Source organism: Aquarana catesbeiana, linkage group LG03 (assembly GCF_042186555.1).
Source record: "Aquarana catesbeiana isolate 2022-GZ linkage group LG03, ASM4218655v1, whole genome shotgun sequence".
NCBI classification, from domain to species: Eukaryota; Metazoa; Chordata; class Amphibia; order Anura; family Ranidae; genus Aquarana; species Aquarana catesbeiana.
In genome coordinates this window covers 660,451,842-660,479,105 of record NC_133326.1, presented here as the reverse complement: position 1 = coordinate 660,479,105, position 27,264 = coordinate 660,451,842, and the positions used below count along the sequence as shown (strand labels likewise).

Here is a 27,264-nt window from a genome sequence, read left to right as displayed (position 1 = left end):
CTATATAAAAAGATATTGATGTACTTGACATGCTTTTTTGTTTTTAACTCCAGTTAATTTTGAAAGGTTTTTTATAAGATATAGAAAAGTCATTTCAGATGTTCAAATGTAGAAATATAAAAAGTTGTTTCAAGTGTTTCAAATGTTACTTATAAAGGAGGGTAATGTTTATGGGAAGCCTTTTTTTGGCCACTCTGTAATGGACACAAAAGCACACAAATTGTGAGATAACTGCAGCACACAAACTAACATCAAGCACTTATTCACACCTTCTCAGCACAGTACATTGCAGTAAGGTACACTTTAAGGTGCATGTTACTGCAACACATTTTAACTCATGTTGAATGGCACCTCAATACTCAAAGGTTACACAACTCCAATGCACATGCTTTGCAGTGCATCACAATATGTGGTAATACACTAGAAGTGGTGCAAGTTGTTTTTTTTGCACATTTTGGTGCATTGCCACCCATTCATGTTGCAAAAAAGCACATTAACAGACATGTGTTAATGCAATGCATTAGGGCTTCAAGGTCCTAAAGGGCCCTTAGCCATTAAGTATATATGTACCATAATAAATATAATATGAGTGAACATGACTTCTTCTAACACAGACACCTGTTCTAGTAAAATCTGTTTAAGATGTTATTTCTCCTCACTTTGGAGACATTTCCTTTCACTTACCTTTTCTCACATCATTTTAAAGACAAAAACAAAGTGTAAGAACAGTGTGCACCTAAACTACCTCATATTATATCACTTACCTGCACCACACCCATTATCCCCATAGGTAAAACAAAAGTTATTCTGGTGTAAAAATAGAATGATTAGCCCTAGTATTGCTGAATAAAACCGTCCTTCTGATTATCTAATTTACACTGCTGTATCCTCTGCAGTATCCTAATTCTTGTAGCAAAGCCCTGGCCAGTGCCCTTTGTCTCTTGTAAATCTGGGCCTAGCATTGTTATTTCTAATTGTGTTGCTGCTGTTTTCTCTTAATTCCTGTAGTAAAACGCATCCCTATATTCTTTTTCTCTAGTACAATTCAGCAAATTTTCCCGTAGCCTCCCTGACACTCGGGATTAAATCTCAGGATCCTGGTGCGGCTTTACTTACCTTGTCCCTGGGATCCTGCGATGTCCCCCGCAGTGTCCGTGGGCTCCGTTCTCTGCCCGAAGCCTCTCCGTGCCAGGCTCTGTTCCCTGCGAGTGTCGCGACGCACGGGGCGGAGCCTGGCGGCAAATTCAAAAAATTGTAAAAATCATAACACATACAGTACTGTAATCTTACAGATTACAGTACTGTATGAAATTATTTCACATCCCTTTTGTCCCCAGTGCTTTGTCCAATGCCCTGCATGCAGTTTTATATTATATATACTGTTCTTTCTGCCTGGAGACTGGAGATTGTCCATAGCAACCAAAAAGTGTCCCTTTACATCAAAAGTGGCTTTAGACCAGCTAGAAAACAGCGATAATAAAATAGAACACTTGCAGAATTGAGCGATAGTGAATCGTAGGGAAAATTTTTTTATTATTATTATTATTATTTTTAATTATTTATTTTTATTTATTATATTATAATTTATGTTTTTGTGTTTCAAACTTTATCATACCCGGGATATCTACTAGACTCTTGTTTGGACAGATTTAAGTGTGTTATTGTTAAGAATTACAGACCTACAATATAAAATGCCAAATTTCCATGCAAAATAATTGTACTGCTTTCAGCACCTAAAATCCGAAATAATCATACCGCCAGGGAGGTTAATAAACATGAACTGCTGCAGGCAAGTTTTACACTGCTATATCATCTGTGGTCTTTAAATTCTTAATGAGAGTTTGATATAAATTGTCTGGTGACAGGACATTTTTGTGTCAGGAAGAACAGGGACAGCTTCACCAAACAACAGGTAAATTTCTTTCTGCAGGACAAAGTGAGTCTATTATTGTTTGATGAACAAACATGTGTTACTACTTAAAGCACCTGAAGAAAATATTTTTTTTTCAAACAGAAATGATTCAGATTGAGGTGCTGTAATAGGTAAGGCAAGCTGGTTGTAAAAAAAATAAAAAAACAATTCCAGAGCCAAATAGTCACTGCCATTGTATGCTGTCACTGTGTAAAGTTCTGTAACATCACATACAGCTTTCACCTCCCTGGCGGTATGATTATTTCAGATTTTTGATGCTGAAAGCGGTACAATTATTTTGCATGAAAATTTGGCGTTTTATATTGTAGGCCTGTAATTCTTAGGAATAACTCACTTAAATCTGCCCAAACAAGAGTCTAGTAGACATCTCAGGTATGATAACGTTTGAAACACGAAATCTAAAAGTATAATATAATAAATAGCTATAAATAATTATAACAAATAATAATATAATAATAATACAAATTATTCAATAATGTAATCAACTCAAAAACACTGAAATTTGCTCAGTTGCAGAATTGTCGCTGTCTTTAATTTCAGTGTTTGATGACAGATTTCCCCACAAATCGCTATCGCTCAATTTTGCAAGTGATTCTGATTTATTATCGCTGTTTTCTAGCTGGTCTAAAATCACTTTTGATGTAAAGGAACAGTTTTGGTTGCTATGGACAATCTCCAGTTTCCAGGCAGAAAGAACAGCATTTATAATATAAAACTGCATGCAGGGCACTGGACAAACCACTAGGGACAAAAGGGACATGAAATCAATTGGTACAGTAATGTAATCTGTAAGATTACAGTGTACTGTATATGTATTGTGTGTTTTACTTTTTGAATTTGGTGACGTTCTCCGTCCCCGTGTGTCGCAACGCTCGCAGGGAACAGAGCTCGGCACTGTGATGAATCGAGTGGAGGATGGCTCGCACACAGCGGGGAGGACATCGCAGGATCCTGGGGACAAGGTAAGTTTGCTGTACCTGGATCCTGCGATGCGACCCCAAGTGTGGCACAGGGTTACGGCTTTTGGTGCTGAAAATCCACCCCGAGTCACACTCGGGAATACCATCAGGGAGGTTAAGACGCCTCCCAAGTAGGCTACTTAGAGGATTCCTGTATTTTTAATGTTATGTGTAATGCACAGAAAAAGACCCTCACCTGACTGTATGGCATTTTTTTCTGCATTGGTACATGTTCCCTATGGCAATGCCCAGGTACCCATTGCCCTTTTCACAGTTTTTTGCCTATTGGCTCTAAAAATAGCCAGATTTTACTACCAGGATTCACCCTCCATTGACTGGTATGGCAATGCCCAGCTACCCATTGCCCTTTTCACAGTTTTTTGCCTATTGGCTCTAAACAGGATTCACCCTCCATTGACTGGTATTTGCCACTAAGGTTGGGTTTACTGAACTGAACCAAAACAGATCCCCCTATACCAAATAGTCAGCTAACTGATACTTATTTAATTTCTCTGCAGGCAATTCCTCTGTGAATTATTATTATTTTTTTTAATGTTGTGCAAACCAAGATGATAAATTTATCATTACAAATGTCTGCCTAAGTAGACATTTATCTGCAGAGACAGAACAGTATGGTTACACAGCTCATGGGATCATGTGACTGAATCTTAATGAGGATCACAAAACATTGCTTAACCATCTCCAGTCTCTTTTGTCATTGATAATATATGTCTAGTGTCACCTGTTGTTTATGCTAATAATGGGAGACAACTGTCATTCATTTTCAATGAAGGTACACACCTATAGTCTTCCCTCCACATATTAGAATGTTAATGAATTGTCCTGGCTGTGACTGCGATGGAGAGCTGAAACAAAGAGAAGCTGAAACTATCTATGTAAACTGTGAAGATGCCTTTTGTTAAGTAGATCACACCTTTTTAACCAATTTAACAATTCATGTTAGTGAATGGTGGTGAAATAAATAAAAGATAAGGCTGGGCTCAGTCACTTACAAGAACTGCTGGTGAAAGGAACTACTAAGGAAGCTACTAAGGGATCCTATACTACTTTATACCAGGTGGGTACACTTTTCTTGATAGTATGCTTGTATGGTTTAGATGATTGTATATGTTTATGACCATTGAACTACGATCTATGGTATCAGCAAGTGGACTACATTGCAGCACTTTTTCCTGTTGGGTTTCAATACAAAAAAATCCAAGCAACAGACGCAATAAGAAATTATACAGTATATACTTCACATAGTAGGGTTTTTTTATTAGAAATTTCTATACAACAAAATTCCATAACATGTGTAATTGTTCATATTAAAACTGAAAAGTATTAGTTTTTTAAAATATATTGGGACCATTTCATCTTGATCATTTTGCTATCTTTTCATACACTTCTTGTTTGTATTACACCCAAATATTACATTTAACATTTGTTCATCAATAAGCATTCATTGGGCTTTCTGATCAGATATATTTATATCCATATACCATCATTTTATAATGACATTTATTCATACTGGAACTTGTGATGGTTTTGTTAGGTGTTTCACAGGTAACTCCGATTTATAAAGACCCACAGTCTTCTCAAATTTCTGTACAAATTAAAAATGCATAAAAGTTCTAGAGTAATAAAAAATACACCAGCATGCAGGCTGATTTACTAAATTTATTTAAGGTTATTGTAGCTTAGAATGTTCACACAATATTCACACAATGTCATGTGCAGAAGTAATATGTGAACATAATTTTTTTTATGTGACTTTCTAATTGAAGTAAAATTCATACAACTTATTGGATGATAATTGTCAAGTATTTTAGTAAATCAGCCTCACTGTATCAGTGTTATCATTTTTTTTATATTGTACTAATATCCTCACTCATAACATTGTATCACATTAGTTGTAACATTCATATGTTAGAAAGTTATATATTACTGTTTATTCATGATCTTGCCTCTCACCTTTATACTTTCTCACTTTACAAGCAGACTCTGGGGTTGATTTACTAAAGACAAATAGACTGTGCACTTTGCAAAGTGCAGTTGCATTATGCAGGTGCAGGTAAAGGAAAAAATGCATTTTTACTTGCACATGATTGGATGATGGAAGTCACAGAGCTTCTGCTCATTTACTAAGCTCTGGAGCAACTGCACTTGCAGAGTGCAATTGTACTTTGCAAAATGCGCAGTCTATTTGCCTTTGAACCCAAATGAGAGTTTCCTTAGCTTTGTGTTTGGAATCATTGTCTTATTGAAATGTCCACCCTCATTTCATCTTCATCATCCTGGTAGATGGCAGCAGATTTTTATCAAGAATGTATTGGTACATTTTTTGCTTTCATCCTTCCTTCATTGATACAAAGTTTGCCAGTACCATTACTGATAGATTTCAGCTCCCTTTCTTCATGTGTTCATTTTTTTTCCCTGTGTCATTCCATTTTATTACACATAACTTAATTTCTGAACTTATTTGTTTTGGTTTCTTTTTATGTATGGATTGCATGGGTGGTTACTGACACGTGGTGAAAATTTATTGTCAATAACACCTTTAGGAATATATTATTTACCTAGAAAAAAGGTGACGTATCTATCTATCTATCTATCTATCTATCTATCTATCTATCTATCTATCTATCTATCTATCTATCTATCTATCTATCTATATACAGTATCTCACAAAAGTGAGTATGCCCCTCATATTTTTGTAAATATTTTATTCTATCTTTTCATGTGACAACACTGAAGAATGTACACTTTGCGACAATGTAAAGTAGTGAGTGTACAGCTTGTATAACAGTGTATATTTACTGTCCCCTCAAAATAACTCAACACACAGCCAATTAATGTCTAAACTGCTGGCAACAAAAGTGAGTACACCCCTAAGTGAAGATTTTCAAATTTGGCCCAAAGTGTCAATATTTTGTGTGGCCACCATTATTTTGCAGCACTGCCTTAACTCTCTCGGGCATGGAGTTTACCAGAGCTTCACAGGTTGCCACTGGAGTCCTCTTCCACTCCTCCATGACAACATCACAGAGCTGGTGGATGTTAGTGACCTTGCACTCCTCAGCCTTCCATTTGAGGATGCTCCACAGATGCTCAATAGAGTTTAGGTCTGGAGACATGCTTGGCCAGCCCATCACCTTTACCCTCAGCTTCTTTAGCAAGGCAGTGGTCATCTTGGAGGAGTGTTTGGGGTCGTTATAATGTTAAAATTCTGCCCTGCGGCCCAGTCTCCAAAGGGAGGGGATCATGCTCTGCTTTAGTATGTCACAGTACATGTTGGCATTCATGGTCCCCTCAATGACTTGCAGCTCCCCAGTGCCTGCAGCACTAATGCAGCCCCAGACCATGACACTCCCACCACCATGCTTGACTGTAGGCAAGACACACTTGTCTTTGTACTCATCACCTTGTTGTTACCACACATGGTTGATACCATCTGAACCAAATAAGCTTATCTTGGTCTCATCAGACCACAGGACATGGTTCCAGTAATCCATGTGCTTAGTCTGCTTGTCTTCAGCAAACTGTTTGCAGGCTTTTCTTGTGCATCGTCTTTAGAAGAGGCTTCCTTCTGGGACAACAGCCATGCAGACCAATCTGATGCAGTGTGCGGCATATGGTCTGAGCACTGACAGGCTGACTTCCCACCCCTCAGCCTCTGCAGCACTCAAATGTTTATTTCCCAAAGACATCCTCTGGATATGACCCTTAACATGTGCTCTCAACTTCTTTGGTCGACCATGATGAACCGCTGTATGGTCTTGGCCACCGTGCTGCAGCTCAGTTCCAGGGTCTTGGCAATCTTCTTATAGCCTAGGCCATTGTTATGTAGAGTAACAATTATTTTTTTTCAGATGCTCAGAGAGTTTTTTGCCATGAGGTGCCATGTTGAACTTCCAGTGACCAATATGAGAAAGTGAGAGAGATAACACCAAATTTAACACACCTGCTCCCCATTCACACCTGAGACCTTGTAACACTAACGAGTCACATGACACCAGGGAGGGAAAATGGATAATTGGGCCCAATTTGAACATTTTCACTTAGGGGTGTACTCACTTTTGTTGCCAGCGGTTTAGACATTAATGGCTGTCTGTTGAGTTATTTTGAGGGGACAGGAAATTTACACTGTTATACAAGCTGTACACTTACTACTTTACATTGTAGCAAAGTGTCATTTCTTCGGTGTTGTCACATGAAAAGATATAAAAAAAAATTTACAAAATATTGCAAAAATGTGAGGGGTGAGGGGGAAAATATAAATGCTCTAGCATCCACAGTTAACAGGAACAATATAATTATTAAAAACTTGCATCCCCAGGACTTTTTCTCCCAATTTGAGTGTTATTTTTTTTTTCATTTTGGTGGTGAATCATTCCAAACATTTTATCTCAAAGCAGCATTAAACCCAAAAGAAAACATTTCTTGTATTGCAGCTTACCAATTCTTAGATGAGAGGGCTGCACTGGTTTTCTTTTTTAGACTTGCTTTCTTCTATTTTTGTTTGGTGATCCAGCCAATAAGTCTAATCTTTTTCAAAAGAACAAGCCCTCTTGCAGTTACAGGGATGAGGCAAACCATTTAACACTGGCAGAGGTGCTTACAATGATTTTATTTTCTTTATTTGTGTAAAACCTTTATCCCAAAAGAAATAAAAACTGTTTGCTGTAGCTAATTATAAAGTATTAGCTAGAGTTTGACATCCGTTTGTTAGTGTATTTAAATCTGCTAGTCCATCTAACACTCCCCTCCCCCTAGACTGACAATACTGCCGTCCAAAGGTGCCCCCTGTGCTCCTTCATCCAGAGTGGGGGCATTCTAATACAAGAGATGTGTTACTGGCCAAATCACAAGGTGAGAACAGAGGGGAAAAAAGCCTGAAAAGAAAACTAATGCAGCCACCACATATAATTAGTAAGCTGCAACATATTTCATTTTTGCTTGTAAGACCATTCACTTATCAAAATTTAGGCAGTGCATTAGGGACTGGCTGAATTTCGATAAATGTGTGGCCATCAGTGTTAATTTTGGCAGCAAATTTCAATTCAGTTTTAGTCTTATGCCACGTACACACGATCAGATTTTCTGATGGGAAATGTTGCATGTGAGCTTGTTGGCGGTAAGTCCAACCGTGTGTACGCTCCATCGGACATTTGTTGGCGGACTTTCCACCAAAAAATGTTGGCTAGCATGCTCTCAAATTTTCAGCCAACAAATGTGTGTTGTCGGACTTTCCGATCGTGTGTGCACAAGTCCATCGGACAAAAGTCCAAAGCACAAACACGCTCGGAATCAAGGAAGAGCTGGAAGCGCACGGTCTTGTAAAACTTGCGTTCGTAATGGAGATATCACATGAGTATTAAACTTCCTTTTTATCGGCTTGCCGTACGTCTTGTACGTCACTACGTTCGTAATTGTTTGCCAACATTTTGTGACCGTGTGTATGCAAGAATGCAAGACAAGTTTGAGCCAACAACCTTTGAACAAAATTCCATGGTTTTGTTGTCGGAAAGTCCGATCGTGTGTACGGGGCATAAGTCTTTTGACTAAAATGCCATTTTAGTTTTAGTCCCATTTTAGTCACCTGCAATTGTTTTGGATTTAGTCGACTAAATCTGCAGTACATTTTTTTTTTACCAAAAATATGTAGCATGTTACACCATACACCAATACATATTGGCATAAATTTATGAAGAAATTGGATATTTTAAAAATTTTTACTGGATGTGTTTTACAGCAGAAAGTGAAAAATATTGTTTTGTTTTCAAAATTTTCGGTATTTTTTTGTTTATTGTGCAAAAAATAAAAACTGCAGAGGTGATCAAATACCACCAAAAGAAAGCTCTATTTATGGGGAAAAAAGGACATACATTTTATTTGGGTACATTGTCACATGACCACGCAATTGTCAGTTAAAATAACTCAGTGCTGTATCGCAAAAAATGGCCTGGTCATGAAGGGGGTTAAAAGTTATAGGTTAAAATCTTGAACTACTTTTGAGTAACAATTGAATGTTTTGACAATTTTTGTATGAATTTTTCTAAGAATTTTTGTACGAATTTTAATTTTGAATTACTACTAGTGTATGTCCAGCTTTACTTTGAAATAATTTGCTTGTGAACTTGATGAAGGGTTGGTCACCAGAAATTGTAGCTCCTCATATTGATAACTTGTGCAAACATTTCCAATAAAGAGAAAGCATTAAAAAAACTAGTTAATGATGATGCGTACCTATGTCATGTAAAAATCACTCTTTCAGTCCTCCATTCATCCTGTCCATATATATATATATCTATATATAGATATATATAGATATATATATATCTATATATACTATATTGTCAAAAGCATTGGGGCGCCTGTTTTTACATGCACATGAACTTTAATGGCATCCCAGTCTTAGTCCGTAGGATTCAATACTGAGTTGGCCCACCCTTTGCAGCTATAACAGCTTCAACTCATGGTGGGAAGGCTGTCCACAAGGGATAGGAGTGTGTCTATGGGTATGTTTGACCATTCTTCCAGAATCGCATTTGTGCACTGGTGCGTAGTCATTTTGGAACAGGAAGGGGCCATCCCAAAACTATTCCCACAAAATTAGGAGCATGAAATTGTCCAAAATGTTTTGGTTTTCTGACACCTTAAGAGTTTCCTTTACTGGAATGAAGTAGCCAAACCCAACCCCTGTAAAACAACACCAAACCATAATCCCCCCTCCACCAAATAATTCAAATAATTTGTACCAGTGCACAAAGCAAGGACCATAGAGACATAGATGAGTAAGTTTGGGGTGAAGGAACTTGACTGGCCTGCACAGAGTCCTGACCTCAACCCAATAGAATACCTTTGGGATGAATTAGAGCAGAGACTGTGAGCCAGGCCTTCTCATCCAACATCAGTCCCTGAACCCTATGGACTAAGACTGGGATGACATTAAAGTTCATGTGTGTGCAAAGGCAGGTGTTTCACTATATATATATATATATATATATATATATATATATATATATACACATATATATATATATATATATATATACAATAAATTCTGGTTTAAAATTCCATAATGCTATTCTCAAACTGATATTCATCTGTATTCAATATTTATTCCATAACAATGTATGTTCATATCCCTATAGATCCTAATCAGCGCAATATGATCCATGCGAAATCCTTCAGCAAAGCTCAGTAATCATCGGAGAATTAACACAGGCGAGAAGACTTTTTCAATACTCAGAATTGAACAAGTGCTTTTCAGAGAAGACATTTCTATACCACCAGAAGAAGATCCAGAAAGGGAAAACATGATTAAATGTTTGAAATGTGATAAGAACTTCTCAAGAAAGACAAATTTTATTATACACATGAGGAGTCATACAGGAGAGAAGCCATTTGGGTGCTCAGAATGTGATAAGTGTTTTTCATCAAAGGGAGGTCTTACTATGCACCAGAGAATTCACACAGGAGAGAAACCATATAGATGTTCAGAATGTACTGAGAGCTTCTCACAATCGACATCTCTTTCTTACCACCGAAAGAAGATTCACCAAGGAGAAAATACATTTAAGTGCCCAGAATGTGACATGTGTTGCTATAAGAAGTCACAACTTATTTCTCATCAAAGGAGTCACACAGGAGAGAAGCCATTCAGATGTTCAGAATGTGACAAATGTTTCTCTGAAAAATCTAAACTTAAGCAACACCAAAGGATTCACACTGGAGAAAAGCCATTCATGTGCTCAGAATGTGACCAATGCTTTAGACAAATTACTCATCTTATGCAACACAAGAAGATTCACACAGGAGAGAAGCCATTTAGATGTTCAGAATGTGACAAATGCTTTGTGCAAAAACATTCTCTTACTCTACACCAAAGAGTTCACACAGGAGAGAAGCCGTATAGATGTTCAGAATGTGACAAATGCTTTGTGAAAAAATGGTATTTAACTCAACACCAAACAGTTCACACAGGAGAGAAGTCATTTAGATGCCCAGAATGTGACAAGTGCTTTGGGCGAAAATCTAATCTTAATGAACACCAAAAAGTTCACACAGGAGAAAAAACATTTAAATGTTTGGAGTGTGACAAGTGTTTTATTAAAAAGTCAGCTCTTACTCAACACCAGAGGATTCACAAAGGAAAAGAAGCTGATTCAATTAGTTAAATATGAATGTTATAAATATTTCATATGTTGTACATATCTGCTTAAAGCTGATCTCCAGCTTTTATTGAATTACAATATTTAATTTGGAGCAAGCTGGTCCAAACAAACTATTCATTTCACTAAGATATGCATTGGCACTGCTTTACCACTCTCAGACCGCTTTGTATTTTCTAAATGAATGTAAAGCTTCCTCTGACTGGCTGAGGCAGAGGATTTAATATCATCCGCCCACCTCTGCACCTCAGTCAATCAGAGAAAGCTTTGTATTCCTTCAGAAAATGCAAAGCTTCCTGTTAATGGCTGAGCAGCGTTTGTTCAGGGTGTGGGACAGGAAGATCCCACCTCATTGCCAGAACACAGCACTTGTAGCTAAGGCTACATACAGTTTATACAGCGCTAAGAGCAGCTGCATGTCTTAGTGATGTAAATAGTTTGTTACACCCGTTGGTCCAAACAAACTATTTAAACATCACTAAAAGCCGGAGATCAGCTTTAAATACTGCATGGACCACAAAAGAGAGAACTGCTTTGCAGAATGTACATTTTATGACTCTTTTCAAAATATGTATTAGCTTTTGTGCTCTAATTAGATAAAGATTATTCATAATGCTTTATTTTAGTGTAGATTTCATACTTGCATGAAGAACATTTTGATTCTTTTTAAACATCTTTTGTATTTTTTTTTCATTTCATAATAAAATGCATGAATATAAAAACATGAGATTACAAAAGTGTAAGAACATGAAAATACATCTATGGTGTCTGTACTTTTCTACATTGCCTATAATCTGTGAATGAGGCATTGCTAAATGATTTACATGTAAAATGAAACATGTTTTGTCACTTGTATAATAAAAAGTTCTAACACTTAGGGGTTAATTTACTAAAAGTGAGAGTGTTAAATCTGGTGCAGTTGTGCATGGTAGCCAGTTTCTAACTGTAGTTTGCTCATTTAAGCTTTGAAAAAAAGCTGAAAAAAAGTTGAAGCTGCACTAGATTTTGCACTCTCCAGTTTTAGTAAAGCAACCTCTTAACCCTTTCGCTGCCAGGTCCGTACATCTTACAGACCTGACAGCAGGGGGTTTAACACACAATCCTACAGCCACAGAGTTTGTGTGTGAAACTGACAGTGCTCACAGAAACTGCTCACCCCCCCTCAGTACTGGTGCCCCCGCGCTCTCCTCCCACCATGCTTTATGGGCTCTGCTTGCCCATCTGCGGGACTGGTGGCTTCTCCCCCAAAGGAGACACACATCTGCTCTCCTCCCCTTCTTGCTGTGACCTGGAAAGCAACGTCTGTGATGTCACTTCCGGGTCAGCATCTAGATGTTTCCTGGCTAGGCTAGTTGGCAAGTAATGTTTTGCAATGCAATTTGCATTGCAAAACATTAAATGGAGTCCAAAGGAGACATGCAGGGTCTAAAAGTCTAATTAAAGAGAACCTGTGACCTAAAAAACATCATGTGTGATAAAAAAGTTAAGTAAAAAAAAATTTTGTTTTTTGTAAAAGAAAAAAATGTTTTTTGCAAATAAAACGCTCTCCAGTGTTTCTAAGGCTTACCATTTCTGCCAGTTCATTGAGAAACTATTCGACTGTGCAGCCGACTGCTTCCATAGGTTATCAAAAAATAGATACTCTTTGATCAACTCTATGGCCTTGAAGGACCAGAGCGATGTCATGGAACAATTTTTTTTTTGATCGTTTGCTTTTAGTTTACAAACTTTTATTAGAAAGTTTCAAAGGTGCTACAGAGAATTTTGCAATCGAAAATTATAACAAGTATAATCGCAAAAATAATGCTGATGGTACAATTATTTTGTGAATAGATAGTAAAAACTTTAATATTGAAGGAGACATATAACGTTGATCATTATGGTGGTTTATTCAAAAGTATTTCAATTATCAAACCAAGGAGCCCATTTTAATTCGTCATAAGGCATAGTGTGATACAAGGTGTGGAAAAGTTTTTCTACTCTGCTAACAGATTCTACTCTGAGTTTAACTTGAAGTAGTGGAACCAAGGGATTTCTCCAAGCACACCAACCACCCAATGAATGGCCACACTGATTGTGTGAATCAGTCTTGTTAGAAGAGTGGTAGCTTCTACGATGGGAGAAAACAATAGACAGTGGGATGGATTAAGGGAAAGCTGAACCCCTGTGATTATAGACGCAATGGAGGTCAATTTTCTCCAGATTGGGGGACATGGGGACAATACGTGGAGAAATGAGCCTAAGGTCTGACACCCTCTAAAGCACAGGAGAGATACTGTGGGGAAAAATTTATGAACTCTGGTTGGGGTCTGGTACCATCTTGTGAGGAGTTTTATCATAGTCTCCCTGATGTTCAGAGATCCCGTGCATTTTTTAAGGTTATCTATACATATGTCCCAATCTAAGATCTTAGGTTCTAAAGAGCATTCGGCTTCCCATTTAGACCTATATAATATCTTATCAGTGGAGTTACGGTCGTTGAGGGATGGATGGGATTCTCCATACAAATGAGTTCGTATTGAGTTAGATTTGAAACAGAGTCAATTTTAAAACGAGATGAGTAAAAGTGTTTTATTTGAAGGTAATGGAAAATTTCACTATTTGGTATGTGATATTTGGACTGCAGGGTTTGGAAGGAGAATGTCGAGTCTTCTACAAGTTTATGTATGTAGAGAAAGAACCCCAGTAGAAATTCATCAGGTAAAACCATGGGTTTTAGAGAAGCCAGAGGGGAAACATTGGGTCACCTAGGAAGGCTTCAAGAGGGGGGGCCTGAGGGGAAAGTGCGTATTTGTGCTGATAACCTTGCTAAAATTGTAGCGATTGAGTGACTAGAATGTTTAAAGGTTTAATGTTAACAGAGAAGCTCCGCCTGCCCAAAGGAGACCAGGGAGACAATACAGGAGGATTGAATCCGATTCAATTTGTACCCAAGGCACCCTAGAACTAAATATATGCCACTGAGCTAATTGTGAGAATCTTTATGCCAGATAGTAGTGCCATAGGTTAGGGGCCCCCAGACCTCCTCTATGTGCTGAGGTATATAATACTGTTTTGGATAGTCTGGGGGGGGGAGTCTGCCCAAATAAAGTTATTTAGGTCTCGTTGAAAAGACTCTACAAAGGCTTTAGTGATTTTAATGGGGAGAGTTATAACAATTTTGGAGGTACTGTCATCTTTGCCGCAGTAACCCTGCCCAAAAATGATAAATGATATGACCTCCAGAGTTTCAGTGTTTGCTGAGTTTAGCAGTCAAAGGGGGGTAATTTTTTAAAAACAATGTCTGTAAATCTGTGGTGAGATGGGCATTCCTATAGATTTAGTTATATTTATAGTGAGACCTGAAAGGGCAGAGAAATCATGTAATGATTGTAGTAAATTTGGGAGGGAGGGTTGGTAATAAACAGTAACATGTCATCCGCGTACATACTGAGTTTGTATTGGGATCCCACTTTGGTATATCCTGTAATGTCTGGAGCTCCAAGGATGGCTGATGCTAGGGGTTTCATTGCAAGAGCAAACAGGAGTGGTGAAAGCGGGCAACCTTGAGGGGTGCCATTGCCTACTTTAAAGAAATCTGAGTTGCAACCTGGGATGCGTACTCTGGTTTGAGGGTTAGTGTAAATGGCCTTAAAGGTATGAAAAAATTCTCCATGGAGCCCATAGCGTGGTAAGAGGTCAGCCAGGTACTCCCATGTAAGGTTATTGAATAGGGATGAGCTGTGAGTTTGAGTCAAACTCATGTTCGACTCAAACATCGGCTGTTAGCAAGTTCGCCGAACAGCGAACAATTTGGGGTGTTCGCGGCAAATTCGAATGCCGCGGAACACCCTTTAAAAGTCTATGGGAGAAATCCAAAGTGCTAATTTTAAAGGCTTATATGCAAGTTATTGTCATAAAAAGTGTTTGGGGACCTGGATCCTGCCCCAGGGGACATGGATCAATGCAAAAAAAAGTTTTAAAAACGTGCGTTTTTTCAGGAGCAGTGATTTTAATAATGCTTAAAGTCAAACAATAAAAGTGCAATATCCCTTTAAATTTCATAGCTGGGGGGTGTCTATAGTATGCCTGTAAAGGGGCGCATGTTTCCCGTGTTTAGAACAGTCTGACAGCAAAATGACATTTCAAAGGAAAAAAAGTCATTTAAAACTACTCGCGGCTATTGCATTGCCGGTCTGACAATACACATAAAAGTTCATTGATAAAAACGGCATGGGAATTCCCCACAGGGGAACCCCGAACCAAAATAAAAAAAAATGACGTGGGGTCCCCATTAATTCCATACCAGGCCCTTCAGGTCTGGTATGGATATTAAGGGGAACCCCATGCCAAAATGTAAAAAAAAAAACGGCGTGGGGTCCCCCCAAAAATCCATACCAGACCCTTATCCGAGCATGCAACCTGGCAGGCAGCAGGAAAAGAGGGGGGACAAGAGAGCGCCCCCCCTCCTGAACTGTACCAGGCCACATGCCCTCAACATTGGGAGGGTGCTTTGGGGTAGCCCCCCAAAACACCCTGTCCCCATGTTGATGAGGACAAGGGTCTCATCCCCACAACCCTGGCCGGTGGTTGTGGGGGTCTGCGGGCGGGGGGCTTATCGGAATCTGGAAGCCCCCTTTAACAAGGGGACCCCCAGATCCCAGCCCCCCCATGTGAAATGGTAAGGGGGTACAAAAGTACCCCTACCATTTCACTAAAAAACTGTCAAAAATGTTAAAAATGACAATAGACAGTTTTTGACAATTCCTTTATTTAAATGCTTCTTCTTTCTTCTTTCTTCTTTCTTCTATCTTCCTTCATCTTCTTCTTCTGGTTCTTCTGGCTCTTCTGGTTCTTCCTCCAGTGTTGTCGTCCAGCATCTCCTCCACGGCGTCTTCTATCTTCTTCTCCTCGGGCCGCTCCGCACCCATGGCATGGGGGGAGGCTACCGCTCTTCTCTTCATCTTCTTCTCTTCTTCATCTTCTTCTCCGGGCTGCTCCGCATCCATGCTGGCATGGTGGAAGGCTCCCGCTGTGTGACGCGTCTCCTCTTCTGACGGTTCTTAAATAACGGGGGGCGGGGCCACCCGGTGACCCTGCCCCCTCTGACGCACGGGACATGATGGGACTTCCCTGTGGCATTCCCTGTGACGTCACAGGGGACTACATTGCAACTACATTGAAAGGGTTTTGAAAGGGTTAAGCTCAGTAAAGTTGGTATTCAGCCTGATAGTTAATAGGGATGAATGCCGCGGAACACCCTTTAAAAGTCTATGGGAGAAATCAAAAGTGCTAATTTTAAAGGCTTATATGCAAGTTATTGTCATAAAAAGTGTTTGGGGACCCGGGTCCTACCCCAGGGGACATGGATCAATGCAAAAAAAAGTTTTAAAAAGGCCATTTTTTCAGGAGCAGTGATTTTAATAATGCTTAAAGTCAAATAATAAAAGTGTAATATTCCTTTAAATTTCGTAGCTGGGGGGTGTCTATAGTATGCCTGTAAAGGGGCGCATGTTTCCCGTGTTTAGAACAGTCTGACAGCAAAATGACATTTCGAAGGAAAAAACCCATTTAAAACTACTCGCGGCTATTGCATTGCCGACAATACACATAGAAGTTCATTGATAAAAACAGCATGGGAATTCCCCACAGGGGAACCCCGAACCAAAATTTAAAAAAAAAATGACGTGGGAGTCCCCCTAAATTCAATACCAGGCTCTTCAGGTCTGGTATGGATATTAAGGGGAACCCCGGCCAAAATTTTTTTAAAAAATTACGTGGGGTCCCCCCAAAAATCCATACCAGACCCTTATCCGAGCACGCAACCTGGCAGGCAGCAGGAAAAAAGGGGGGCACGAGAGTGCGGCACCCCCCCTCCTGAACCGTACCAGGCAACATGCCCTCAACATTGGGAGGGTGCTTTGGGGTAGCCCCCCAAAACACCTTGTCCCCATGTTGATGAGGACAAGGGCCTCATCCCCACAACCCTGGCCGGTGGTTGTGGGGGTCTGCGGGTGGGGGGCTTATCGGAATCTGGAAGCCCCCTTTAACAAGGGGACCCCCAGATCCCGGCCCCCCCCGTGTGAAATGGTAAGGGGGTACTTACCCCTACCATTTCACTAAAAAACTGTCAAAAATGTTAAAAATGACAAGAGACAGTTTTTGACAATTCCTTTATTTAAATGCTTCTTCTATCTCCCTTCATCTTCTTCTTCTGGTTCTTCTGGTTCTTCTGGTTCTTCCTCCAGCGTTCTCGTCCAGAATCTCCTCCGCGGCGTCTTCTATCTTCTCCTCGGGCCGCTCTGCACCCATGGCATGGGGGGAGGCTCCCGCTCTTCTCTTCATCTTCTTCATCTTCTTCTCTTCTTCTTTTCTTCTCTTCTTCTCTTCTTCTCTTCTTCATTTTCTTCTCCGGGCCGCTCCACACCCATGCTGGCATGGAGGGAGGCTCCCGATGTGTGACGGCGTCTCCTCATCTGACGGTTCTTAAATAACGGGGGGCGGGGCCCCCAGTGACCCCACCCCCCTCTGACGCACGGTGACTTGATGGGGCTTCCCTGTGACGTCACGGGGAATGCCACAGGGAAGTCCCGTCATGTCCCGTGCATCAGAGGGGGGCGGGGTCATCGGGTGGCCCCGCCCCCCGTTATTTAAGAACCGTCAGACGAGGAGACGCCGTCACACAGCGGGAGCCTCCCTCCATGCCAGCATGGGTGCGGAGCGGCCCGGAGAAGAAAATGAAGAAGAGAAGAAGGAAGAAGGGAAGAAGATGAAGAAGAAGATGAAGAGAAGAGCGGGAGCCTCCCCCCATGCCACAAAGTGAGTCTATTATTGTTTGATGAACAAACATGTGTTACTACTTAAAGCACCTGAAGAAAATATTTTTTTTTTCAAACAGAAATGATTCAGATTGAGGTGTTGTAATAGGTAAGGCAAGCTGATTGTAAAAAAAATAAAAAAACAATTCCAGAGCCAAATAGTCACTGCCATTGTATGCTGTCACTGTGTACAGTTCTGTAACATCACATACAGCTTTCACCTCCCTGGCGGTATGATTATTTCAGATTTTTGATGCTGAAAGCGGTACAATTATTTTGCATGAAAATTTGGCGTTTTATATTGTAGGCCTGTAATTCTTAGGAATAACTCACTTAAATCTGCCCAAACAAGAGTCTAGTAGACATCTCAGGTATGATAACGTTTGAAACACGAAATCTAAAAGTATAATATAATAAATAGCTATAAATAATTATAACAAATAATAATATAATAATAATACAAATTATTCAATAATGTAATCAACTCAAAAACACTGAAATTTGCTCAGTTGCAGAATTGTCGCTGTCTTTAATTTCAGTGTTTGATGACGGTTTTCCCCACAAATCGCTATCGCTCAATTTTGCAAGTGATTCTGATTTATTATCGCTGTTTTCTAGCTGGTCTAAAATCACTTTTGATGTAAAGGAACAGTTTTGGTTGCTATGGACAATCTCCAGTTTCCAGGCAGAAAGAACAGCATTTATAATATAAAACTGCATGCAGGGCACTGGACAAACCACTAGGGACAAAAGGGACATGAAATCAATTGGTACAGTAATGTAATCTGTAAGATTACAGTGTACTGTATATGTATTGTGTGTTTTACTTTTTGAATTTGGTGACGTTCTCCGTCCCCGTGTGTCGCAACGCTCGCAGGGAACAGAGCTCGGCACTGTGATGAATCGAGTGGAGGATGGCTCGCACACAGCGGGGAGGACATCGCAGGATCCTGGGGACAAGGTAAGTTTGCTGTACCTGGATCCTGCGATGCGACCCCAAGTGTGGCACAGGGTTACGGCTTTTGGTGCTGAAAATCCACCCCGAGTCACACTCGGGAATACCATCAGGGAGGTTAAGACGCCTCCCAAGTAGGCTACTTAGAGGATTCCTGTATTTTTAATGTTATGTGTAATGCACAGAAAAAGACCCTCACCTGACTGTATGTTCCCTATGGCAATGCCCAGGTACCCATTGCCCTTTTCACAGTTTTTTGCCTATTGGCTCTAAAAATAGCCAGATTTTACTACCAGGATTCACCCTCCATTGACTGGTATGGCAATGCCCAGCTACCCATTGCCCTCTTCACAGTTTTTTGCCTATTGGCTCTAAACAGGATTCACCCTCCATTGACTGGTATTTGCCACTAAGGTTGGGTTTACTGAACTTAACCAAAACAGATCCCCCTATACCAAATAGTCAGCTAACTGATACTTATTTAATTTCTCTGCAGGCAATTCCTCTGTGAATTATTATTATTTTTTTTAATGTTGTGCAAACCAAGATGATAAATTTATCATTACAAATGTCTGCCTAAGTAAACATTTATCTGCAGAGACAGAACAGTATGGTTACACAGCTCATGGGATCGTGTGACTGAATCTTATTGAGGATCACAAAACATTGCTTAACCATCTCCAGTCTCTTTTGTCATTGATAATATATGTCTAGTGTCACCTGTTGTTTATGCTAATAATGGGAGACAACTGTTATTCATTTTCAATGAAGCTACACACCTATAGTCTTCCCTCCACATATTAGAATGTTAATGAATTGTCCTGGCTGTGACTGCGATGGAGAGCTGAAACAAAGAGAAGCTGAAACTATCTATGTAAACTGTGAAGATGCCTTTTGTTAAGTAGATCACACCTTTTTAACCAATTTAACAATTCATGTTAGTGAATGGTGGTGAAATAAATAAAAGATGAGGCTGGGCTCAGTCACTTACAAGAACTGCTGGTGAAGGGAACTACTAAGGAAGCTACTAAGGGATCCTGTACTACTTTATACCAGGTGGGTACACTTTTCTTGATAGTATGCTTGTATGGTTTAGATGATTGTATATGTTTATGACCATTGAACCACGATCTATGGTATCAGCAAGTGGACTACATTGCAGCACTTTTTCCTGTTGGGTTTCAATACAAAAAAATCCAAGCAACAGACGCAATAAGAAATTATACAGTATATACTTCACATAGTAGGGTTTTTTTATTAGAAATTTCTATACAACAAAATTCCATAACATGTGTAATTGTTCATATTAAAACTGAAAAGTATTAGTTTTTTAAAATATATTGGGACCATTTCATCTTGATCATTTTGCTATCTTTTCATACACTTCTTGTTTGTATTACACCCAAATATTACATTTAACATTTGTTCATCAATAAGCATTCATTGGGCTTTCTGATCAGATATATTTATATCCATATACCATCATTTTATAATGACATTTATTCATACTGGAACTTGTGATGGTTTTGTTAGGTGTTTCAAAGGTAACTCCGATTTATAAAGACCCACAGTCTTCTCAAATTTCTGTACAAATTAAAAATGCATAAAAGTTCTATAGTAATAAAAAATACACCAGCATGCAGGCTGATTTACTAAATTTATTTAAGGTTATTGTAGCTTAGAATGTTCACACAATATTCACACAATGTCATGTGCAGAAGTAATATGTGAACATAATTTTTTTTATGTGACTTTCTAATTGAAGTAAAATTCATACAACTTATTGGATGATAATTGTCAAGTATTTTAGTAAATCAGCCTCACTGTATCAGTGTTATCATTTTTTTTATATTGTACTAATATCCTCACTCATAACATTGTATCACATTAGTTGTAACATTCATATGTTAGAAAGTAATATATCACTGTTTATTCATGATCTTGCCTCTCACCTTTATACTTTCTCACTTTACAAGCAGACTCTGGGGTTGATTTACTAAAGACAAATAGACTGTGCACTTTGCAAAGTGCAGTTGCATTATGCAGGTGCAGGTAAAGGAAAAAATGCATTTTTACTTGCACATGATTGGATGGTGGAAGTCACAGAGCTTCTGCTCATTTACTAAGCTCTGGAGCAACTGCACTTGCAGAGTGCAATTGTACTTTGCAAAATGCGCAGTCTATTTGCCTTTGAACCCAAATGAGAGTTTCCTTAGCTTTGTGTTTGGGATCATTGTCTTATTGAAATGTCCACCCTCATTTCATCTTCATCATCCTGGTAGATGGCAGCAGATTTTTATCAAGAATGTATTGGTACATTTTTTGCATTCATCCTTCCTTCATCGATACAAAGTTTGCCAGTACCATTACTGATAGATTTCAGCTCCCTTTCTTCATGTGTTCATTTTTTTTCCCTGTGTCATTCCATTTTATTACACATAACTTAATTTCTGAACTTATTTGTTTTGGTTTCTTTTTATGTATGGATTGCATGGGTGGTTACTGACACGTGGTGAAAATTTATTGTCAATAACACCTTTAGGAATATATTATTTACCTAGAAAAAAGGTGACGTGTCTATCTATCTATCTATCTATCTATCTATCTATCTATCTATCTATCTATCTATCTATCTATCTATCTATCTATCTATCTATCTATCTATCTATCTACAGTATCTCACAAAAGTGAGTATGCCCCTCATATTTTTGTAAATATTTTATTCTATCTTTTCATGTGACAACACTGAAGAATGTACACTTTGCGACAATGTAAAGTAGTGAGTGTACAGCTTGTATAACAGTGTATATTTACTGTCCCCTCAAAATAACTCAACACACAGCCAATTAATGTCTAAACTGCTGGCAACAAAAGTGAGTACACCCCTAAGTGAAGATTTTCAAATTTGGCCCAAAGTGTCAATATTTTGTGTGGCCACCATTATTTTGCAGCACTGCCTTAACTCTCTCGGGCATGGAGTTTACCAGAGCTTCACAGGTTGCCACTGGAGTCCTCTTCCACTCCTCCATGACAACATCACAGAGCTGGTGGATGTTAGCGACCTTGCACTCCTCAGCCTTCCATTTGAGGATGCTCCACGGATGCTCAATAGAGTTTAGGTCTGGAGACATGCTTGGCCAGCCCATCACCTTTACCCTCAGCTTCTTTAGCAAGGCAGTGGTCATCTTGGAGGAGTGTTTGGGGTCGTTATCATGTTAAAATTCTGCCCTGCGGCCCAGTCTCCAAAGGGAGGGGATCATGCTCTGCTTTAGTATGTCACAGTACATGTTGGCATTCATGGTCCCCTCAATGACTTGCAGCTCCCCAGTGCCTGCAGCACTAATGCAGCCCCAGACCATGACACTCCCACCACCATGCTTGACTGTAGGCAAGACACACTTGTCTTTGTACTCATCACCTTGTTGTTACCACACATGGTTGATACCATCTGAACCAAATAAGCTTATCTTGGTCTCATCAGACCACAGGACATGGTTCCAGTAATCCATGTGCTTAGTCTGCTTGTCTTCAGCAAACTGTTTGCAGGCTTTTCTTGTGCATCGTCTTTAGAAGAGGCTTCCTTCTGGGACAACAGCCATGCAGACCAATCTGATGCAGTGTGCGGCATATGGTCTGAGCACTGACAGGCTGACTTCCCACCCCTCAGCCTCTGCAGCACTCAAATGTTTATTTTCCAAAGACATCCTCTGGATATGATCCTTAACATGTGCTCTCAACTTCTTTGGTCGACCATGATGAACCGCTGTATGGTCTTGGCCACCGTGCTGCAGCTCAGTTCCAGGGTCTTGGCAATCTTCTTATAGCCTAGGCCATTGTTATGTAGAGTAACAATGATTTTTTTCAGATGCTCAGAGAGTTTTTTGCCATGAGGTGCCATGTTGAACTTCCAGTGACCAATATGAGAGAGTGAGAGAGATAACACCAAATTTAACACCCCTGCTCCCCATTCACACCTGAGACCTTGTAACACTAACAAGTCACATGACACCAGGGAGGGAAAATGGATAATTGGGCCCAATTTGAACATTTTCACTTAGGGGTGTACTCACTTTTGTTGCCAGCGGTTTAGACATTAATGGCTGTCTGTTGAGTTATTTTGAGGGGACAGGAAATTTACACTGTTATACAAGCTGTACACTTACTACTTTACATTGTAGCAAAGTGTCATTTCTTGTTGTCACATGAAAAGATATAAAAAAAAATTTACAAAATATTGCAAAAATGTGAGGGGTGAGGGGGGAAAATATAAATGCTCTAGCATCCACAGTTAACAGGAACAATATAATTATTAAAAACTTGCATCCCCAGGACTTTTTCTCCCAATTTGAGTGTTATTTTTTTTTCATTTTGGTGGTGAATCATTCCAAACATTTTATCTCAAAGCAGCATTAAACCCAAAAGAAAACATTTCTTGTATTGCAGCTTACCAATTCTTAGATGAGAGGGCTGCACTGGTTTTCTTTTTTAGACTTGCTTTCTTCTATTTTTGTTTGGTGATCCAGCCAATAAGTCTAATCTTTTTCAAAAGAACAAGCCCTCTTGCAGTTACAGGGATGAGGCAAACCATTTAACACTGGCAGAGGTGCTTACAATGATTTTATTTTCTTTATTTGTGTAAAACCTTTATCCCAAAAGAAATAAAAACTGTTTGCTGTAGCTAATTATAAAGTATTAGCTAGAGTTTGACATCCGTTTGTTAGTGTATTTAAATCTGCTAGTCCATCTAACACTCCCCTCCCCCTAGACTGACAATACTGCCGTCCAAAGGTGCCCCCTGTGCTCCTTCATCCAGAGTGGGGGCATTCTAATACAAGAGATGTGTTACTGGCCAAATCACAAGGTGAGAACAGAGGGGAAAAAAGCCTGAAAAGAAAACTAATGCAGCCACCACATATAATTAGTAAGCTGCAACATATTTCATTTTTGCTTGTAAGACCATTCACTTATCAAAATTTAGGCAGTGCATTAGGGACTGGCTGAATTTCGATAAATGTGTGGCCATCAGTGTTAATTTTGGCAGCAAATTTCAATTCAGTTTTAGTCTTATGCCACGTACACACGATCAGATTTTCTGATGGGAAATGTTGCATGTGAGCTTGTTGGCGGTAAGTCCAACCGTGTGTACGCTCCATCGGACATTTGTTGGCGGACTTTCCACCAAAAAATGTTGGCTAGCATGCTCTCAAATTTTCAGCCAACAAATGTGTGTTGTCGGACTTTCTGATCGTGTGTACACAAGTCCATCGGACAAAAGTCCAAAGCACAAACACGCATGCTCGGAATCAAGGAAGAGCTGGAAGCGCACGGTCTTGTAAAACTTGCGTTCGTAATGGAGATATCACATGAGTATTAAACTTCCTTTTTATCGGCTTGCCGTACGTCTTGTACGTCACTACGTTCGTAATTGTTTGCCAACATTTTGTGGCCGTGTGTATGCAAGAATGCAAGACAAGTTTGAGCCAACAACCTTTGAACAAAATTCCATGGTTTTGTTGTCGGAAAGTCCGATCGTTTGTACGGGGCATAAGTCTTTTGACTAAAATGCCATTTTAGTTTTAGTCCCATTTTAGTCACCTGCAATTGTTTTGGATTTAGTCGACTAAATCTGCAGTACATTTTTTTTTTACCAAAAATATGTAGCATGTTACACCATACACCAATACATATTGGCATAAATTTATGAAGAAATTGGATATTTTAAAAATTTTTACTGGATGTGTTTTACAGCAGAAAGTGAAAAATATTGTTTTGTTTTCAAAATTTTCGGTATTTTTTTGTTTATTGTGCAAAAAATAAAAACTGCAGAGGTGATCAAATACCACCAAAAGAAAGCTCTATTTATGGGGAAAAAAGGACATACATTTTATTTGGGTACATTGTCACATGACCGCGCAAAATAACTCAGTGCTGTATCGCAAAAAATGGCCTGGTCATGAAGGGGGTTAAAAGTTATAGGTTAAAATCTTGAACTACTTTTGAGTAACAATTGAATGTTTTGACAATTTTTGTATGAATTTTTCTAAGAATTTTTGTACGAATTTTAATTTTGAATTACTACTAGTGTATGTCCAGCTTTACTTTGAAATAATTTGCTTGTGAACTTGATGAAGGGTTGGTCACCAGAAATTGTAGCTCCTCATATTGATAACTTGTGCAAACATTTCCAATAAAGAGAAAGCATTAAAAAAACTAGTTAATGATGATGCGTACCTATGTCATGTAAAAATCACTCTTTCAGTCCTCCATTCATCCTGTCCATATATATATATATCTATATATAGATATATATATATCTATATATACTATATTGTCAAAAGCATTGGGGCGCCTGTTTTTACATGCACATGAACTTTAATGGCATCCCAGTCTTAGTCCGTAGGATTCAATACTGAGTTGGCCCACCCTTTGCAGCTATAACAGCTTCAACTCATGGTGGGAAGGCTGTCCACAAGGGATAGGAGTGTGTCTATGGGTATGTTTGACCATTCTTCCAGAAGCGCATTTGTGCACTGGTGCGCAGTCATTTTGGAACAGGAAGGGGCCATCCCAAAACTATTCCCACAAAATTAGGAGCATGAAATTGTCCAAAATGTTTAGGTTTTCTGACACCTTAAGAGTTTCCTTTACTGAAATGAAGTAGCCAAACCCAACCCCTGTAAAACAACACCAAACCATAATCCCCCCTCCACCAAATAATTTGTACCAGTGCACAAAGCAAGGACCATAGAGACATAGATGAGTAAGTTTGGGGTGAAGGAACTTGACTGGCCTGCACAGAGTCCTGACCTCAACCCAATAGAATACCTTTGGGATGAATTAGAGCAGAGACTGTGAGCCAGGCCTTCTCATCCAACATCAGTCCCTGAACCCTATGGACTAAGACTGGGATGACATTAAAGTTCATGTGTGTGCAAAGGCAGGTGTTTCACTATATATATATATATATATATATATATATATATATATATATACACATATATATATATATATATATATATATATACAATAAATTCTGTTTTAAAATTCCATAATGCTATTCTCAAACTGATATTCATCTGTATTCAATATTTATTCCATAACAATGTATGTTCATATCCCTATAGATCCTAATCAGCGCAATATGATCCATGCGAAATCCTTCAGCAAAGCTCAGTAATCATCGGAGAATTAACACAGGCGAGAAGACTTTTTCAATACTCAGAATTGAACAAGTGCTTTTCAGAGAAGACATTTCTATACCACCAGAAGAAGATCCAGAAAGGGAAAACATGATTAAATGTTTGAAATGTGATAAGAACTTCTCAAGAAAGACAAATTTTATTATACACATGAGGAGTCATACAGGAGAGAAGCCATTTGGGTGCTCAGAATGTGATAAGTGTTTTTCATCAAAGGGAGGTCTTACTATGCACCAGAGAATTCACACAGGAGAGAAACCATATAGATGTTCAGAATGTACTGAGAGCTTCTCACAATCGACATCTCTTTCTTACCACCGAAAGAAGATTCACCAAGGAGAAAATACATTTAAGTGCCCAGAATGTGACATGTGTTGCTATAAGAAGTCACAACTTATTTCTCATCAAAGGAGTCACACAGGAGAGAAGCCATTCAGATGTTCAGAATGTGACAAATGTTTCTCTGAAAAATCTAAACTTAAGCAACACCAAAGGATTCACACTGGAGAAAAGCCATTCATGTGCTCAGAATGTGACCAATGCTTTAGACAAATTACTCATCTTATGCAACACAAGAAGATTCACACAGGAGAGAAGCCATTTAGATGTTCAGAATGTGACAAATGCTTTGTGCAAAAACATTCTCTTACTCTACACCAAAGAGTTCACACAGGAGAGAAGCCGTATAGATGTTCAGAATGTGACAAATGCTTTGTGAAAAAATGGTATTTAACTCAACACCAAACAGTTCACACAGGAGAGAAGTCATTTAGATGCCCAGAATGTGACAAGTGCTTTGGGCGAAAATCTAATCTTAATGAACACCAAAAAGTTCACACAGGAGAAAAAACATTTAAATGTTTGGAGTGTGACAAGTGTTTTATTAAAAAGTCAGCTCTTACTCAACACCAGAGGATTCACAAAGGAAAAGAAGCTGATTCAATTAGTTAAATATGAATGTTATAAATATTTCATATGTTGTACATATCTGCTTAAAGCTGATCTCCAGCTTTTATTGAATTACAATATTTAATTTGGAGCAAGCTGGTCCAAACAAACTATTCATTTCACTAAGATATGCATTGGCACTGCTTTACCACTCTCAGACCGCTTTGTATTTTCTAAATGAATGTAAAGCTTCCTCTGACTGGCTGAGGCAGAGGATTTAATATCATCCGCCCACCTCTGCACCTCAGTCAATCAGAGAAAGCTTTGTATTCCTTCAGAAAATGCAAAGCTTCCTG

General features: G+C 39.0%; 1 protein-coding gene across 1 annotated transcript; it reads left to right on the top strand.

Moving 5' to 3' along the window:
* The first annotated feature begins 10,073 nt into the window (after positions 1 to 10,073).
* LOC141134069 (uncharacterized) lies at positions 10,074 to 26,971 on the top strand. Its single transcript, XM_073623655.1, has 3 exons — positions 10,074 to 10,999; positions 20,504 to 20,528; positions 26,153 to 26,971. The coding sequence occupies exons 1-3, from the start codon at positions 10,074 to 10,076 to the stop codon at positions 26,969 to 26,971; spliced, it is 1,770 nt and encodes a 589-aa protein (XP_073479756.1).
* The last annotated feature ends 293 nt before the right edge of the window (positions 26,972 to 27,264 follow it).

Excerpts from the sequence above, each read along its gene's own strand:
- LOC141134069 (XM_073623655.1), top strand. The coding sequence starts at position 10,074 with ATGCGAAATCCTTCAGCAAAGCTCAGTAATCATCGGAGAATTAACACA. Across the intron at positions 11,000-20,503 it reads AAATGTTTGGAGTGTGACAA|AATGTTCACACAATATTCAC; the intron begins GTGTTTTATTAA and ends ATTGTAGCTTAG. Across the intron at positions 20,529-26,152 it reads TCACACAATATTCACACAAT|ACAAATTTTATTATACACAT; the intron begins GTCATGTGCAGA and ends TTCTCAAGAAAG.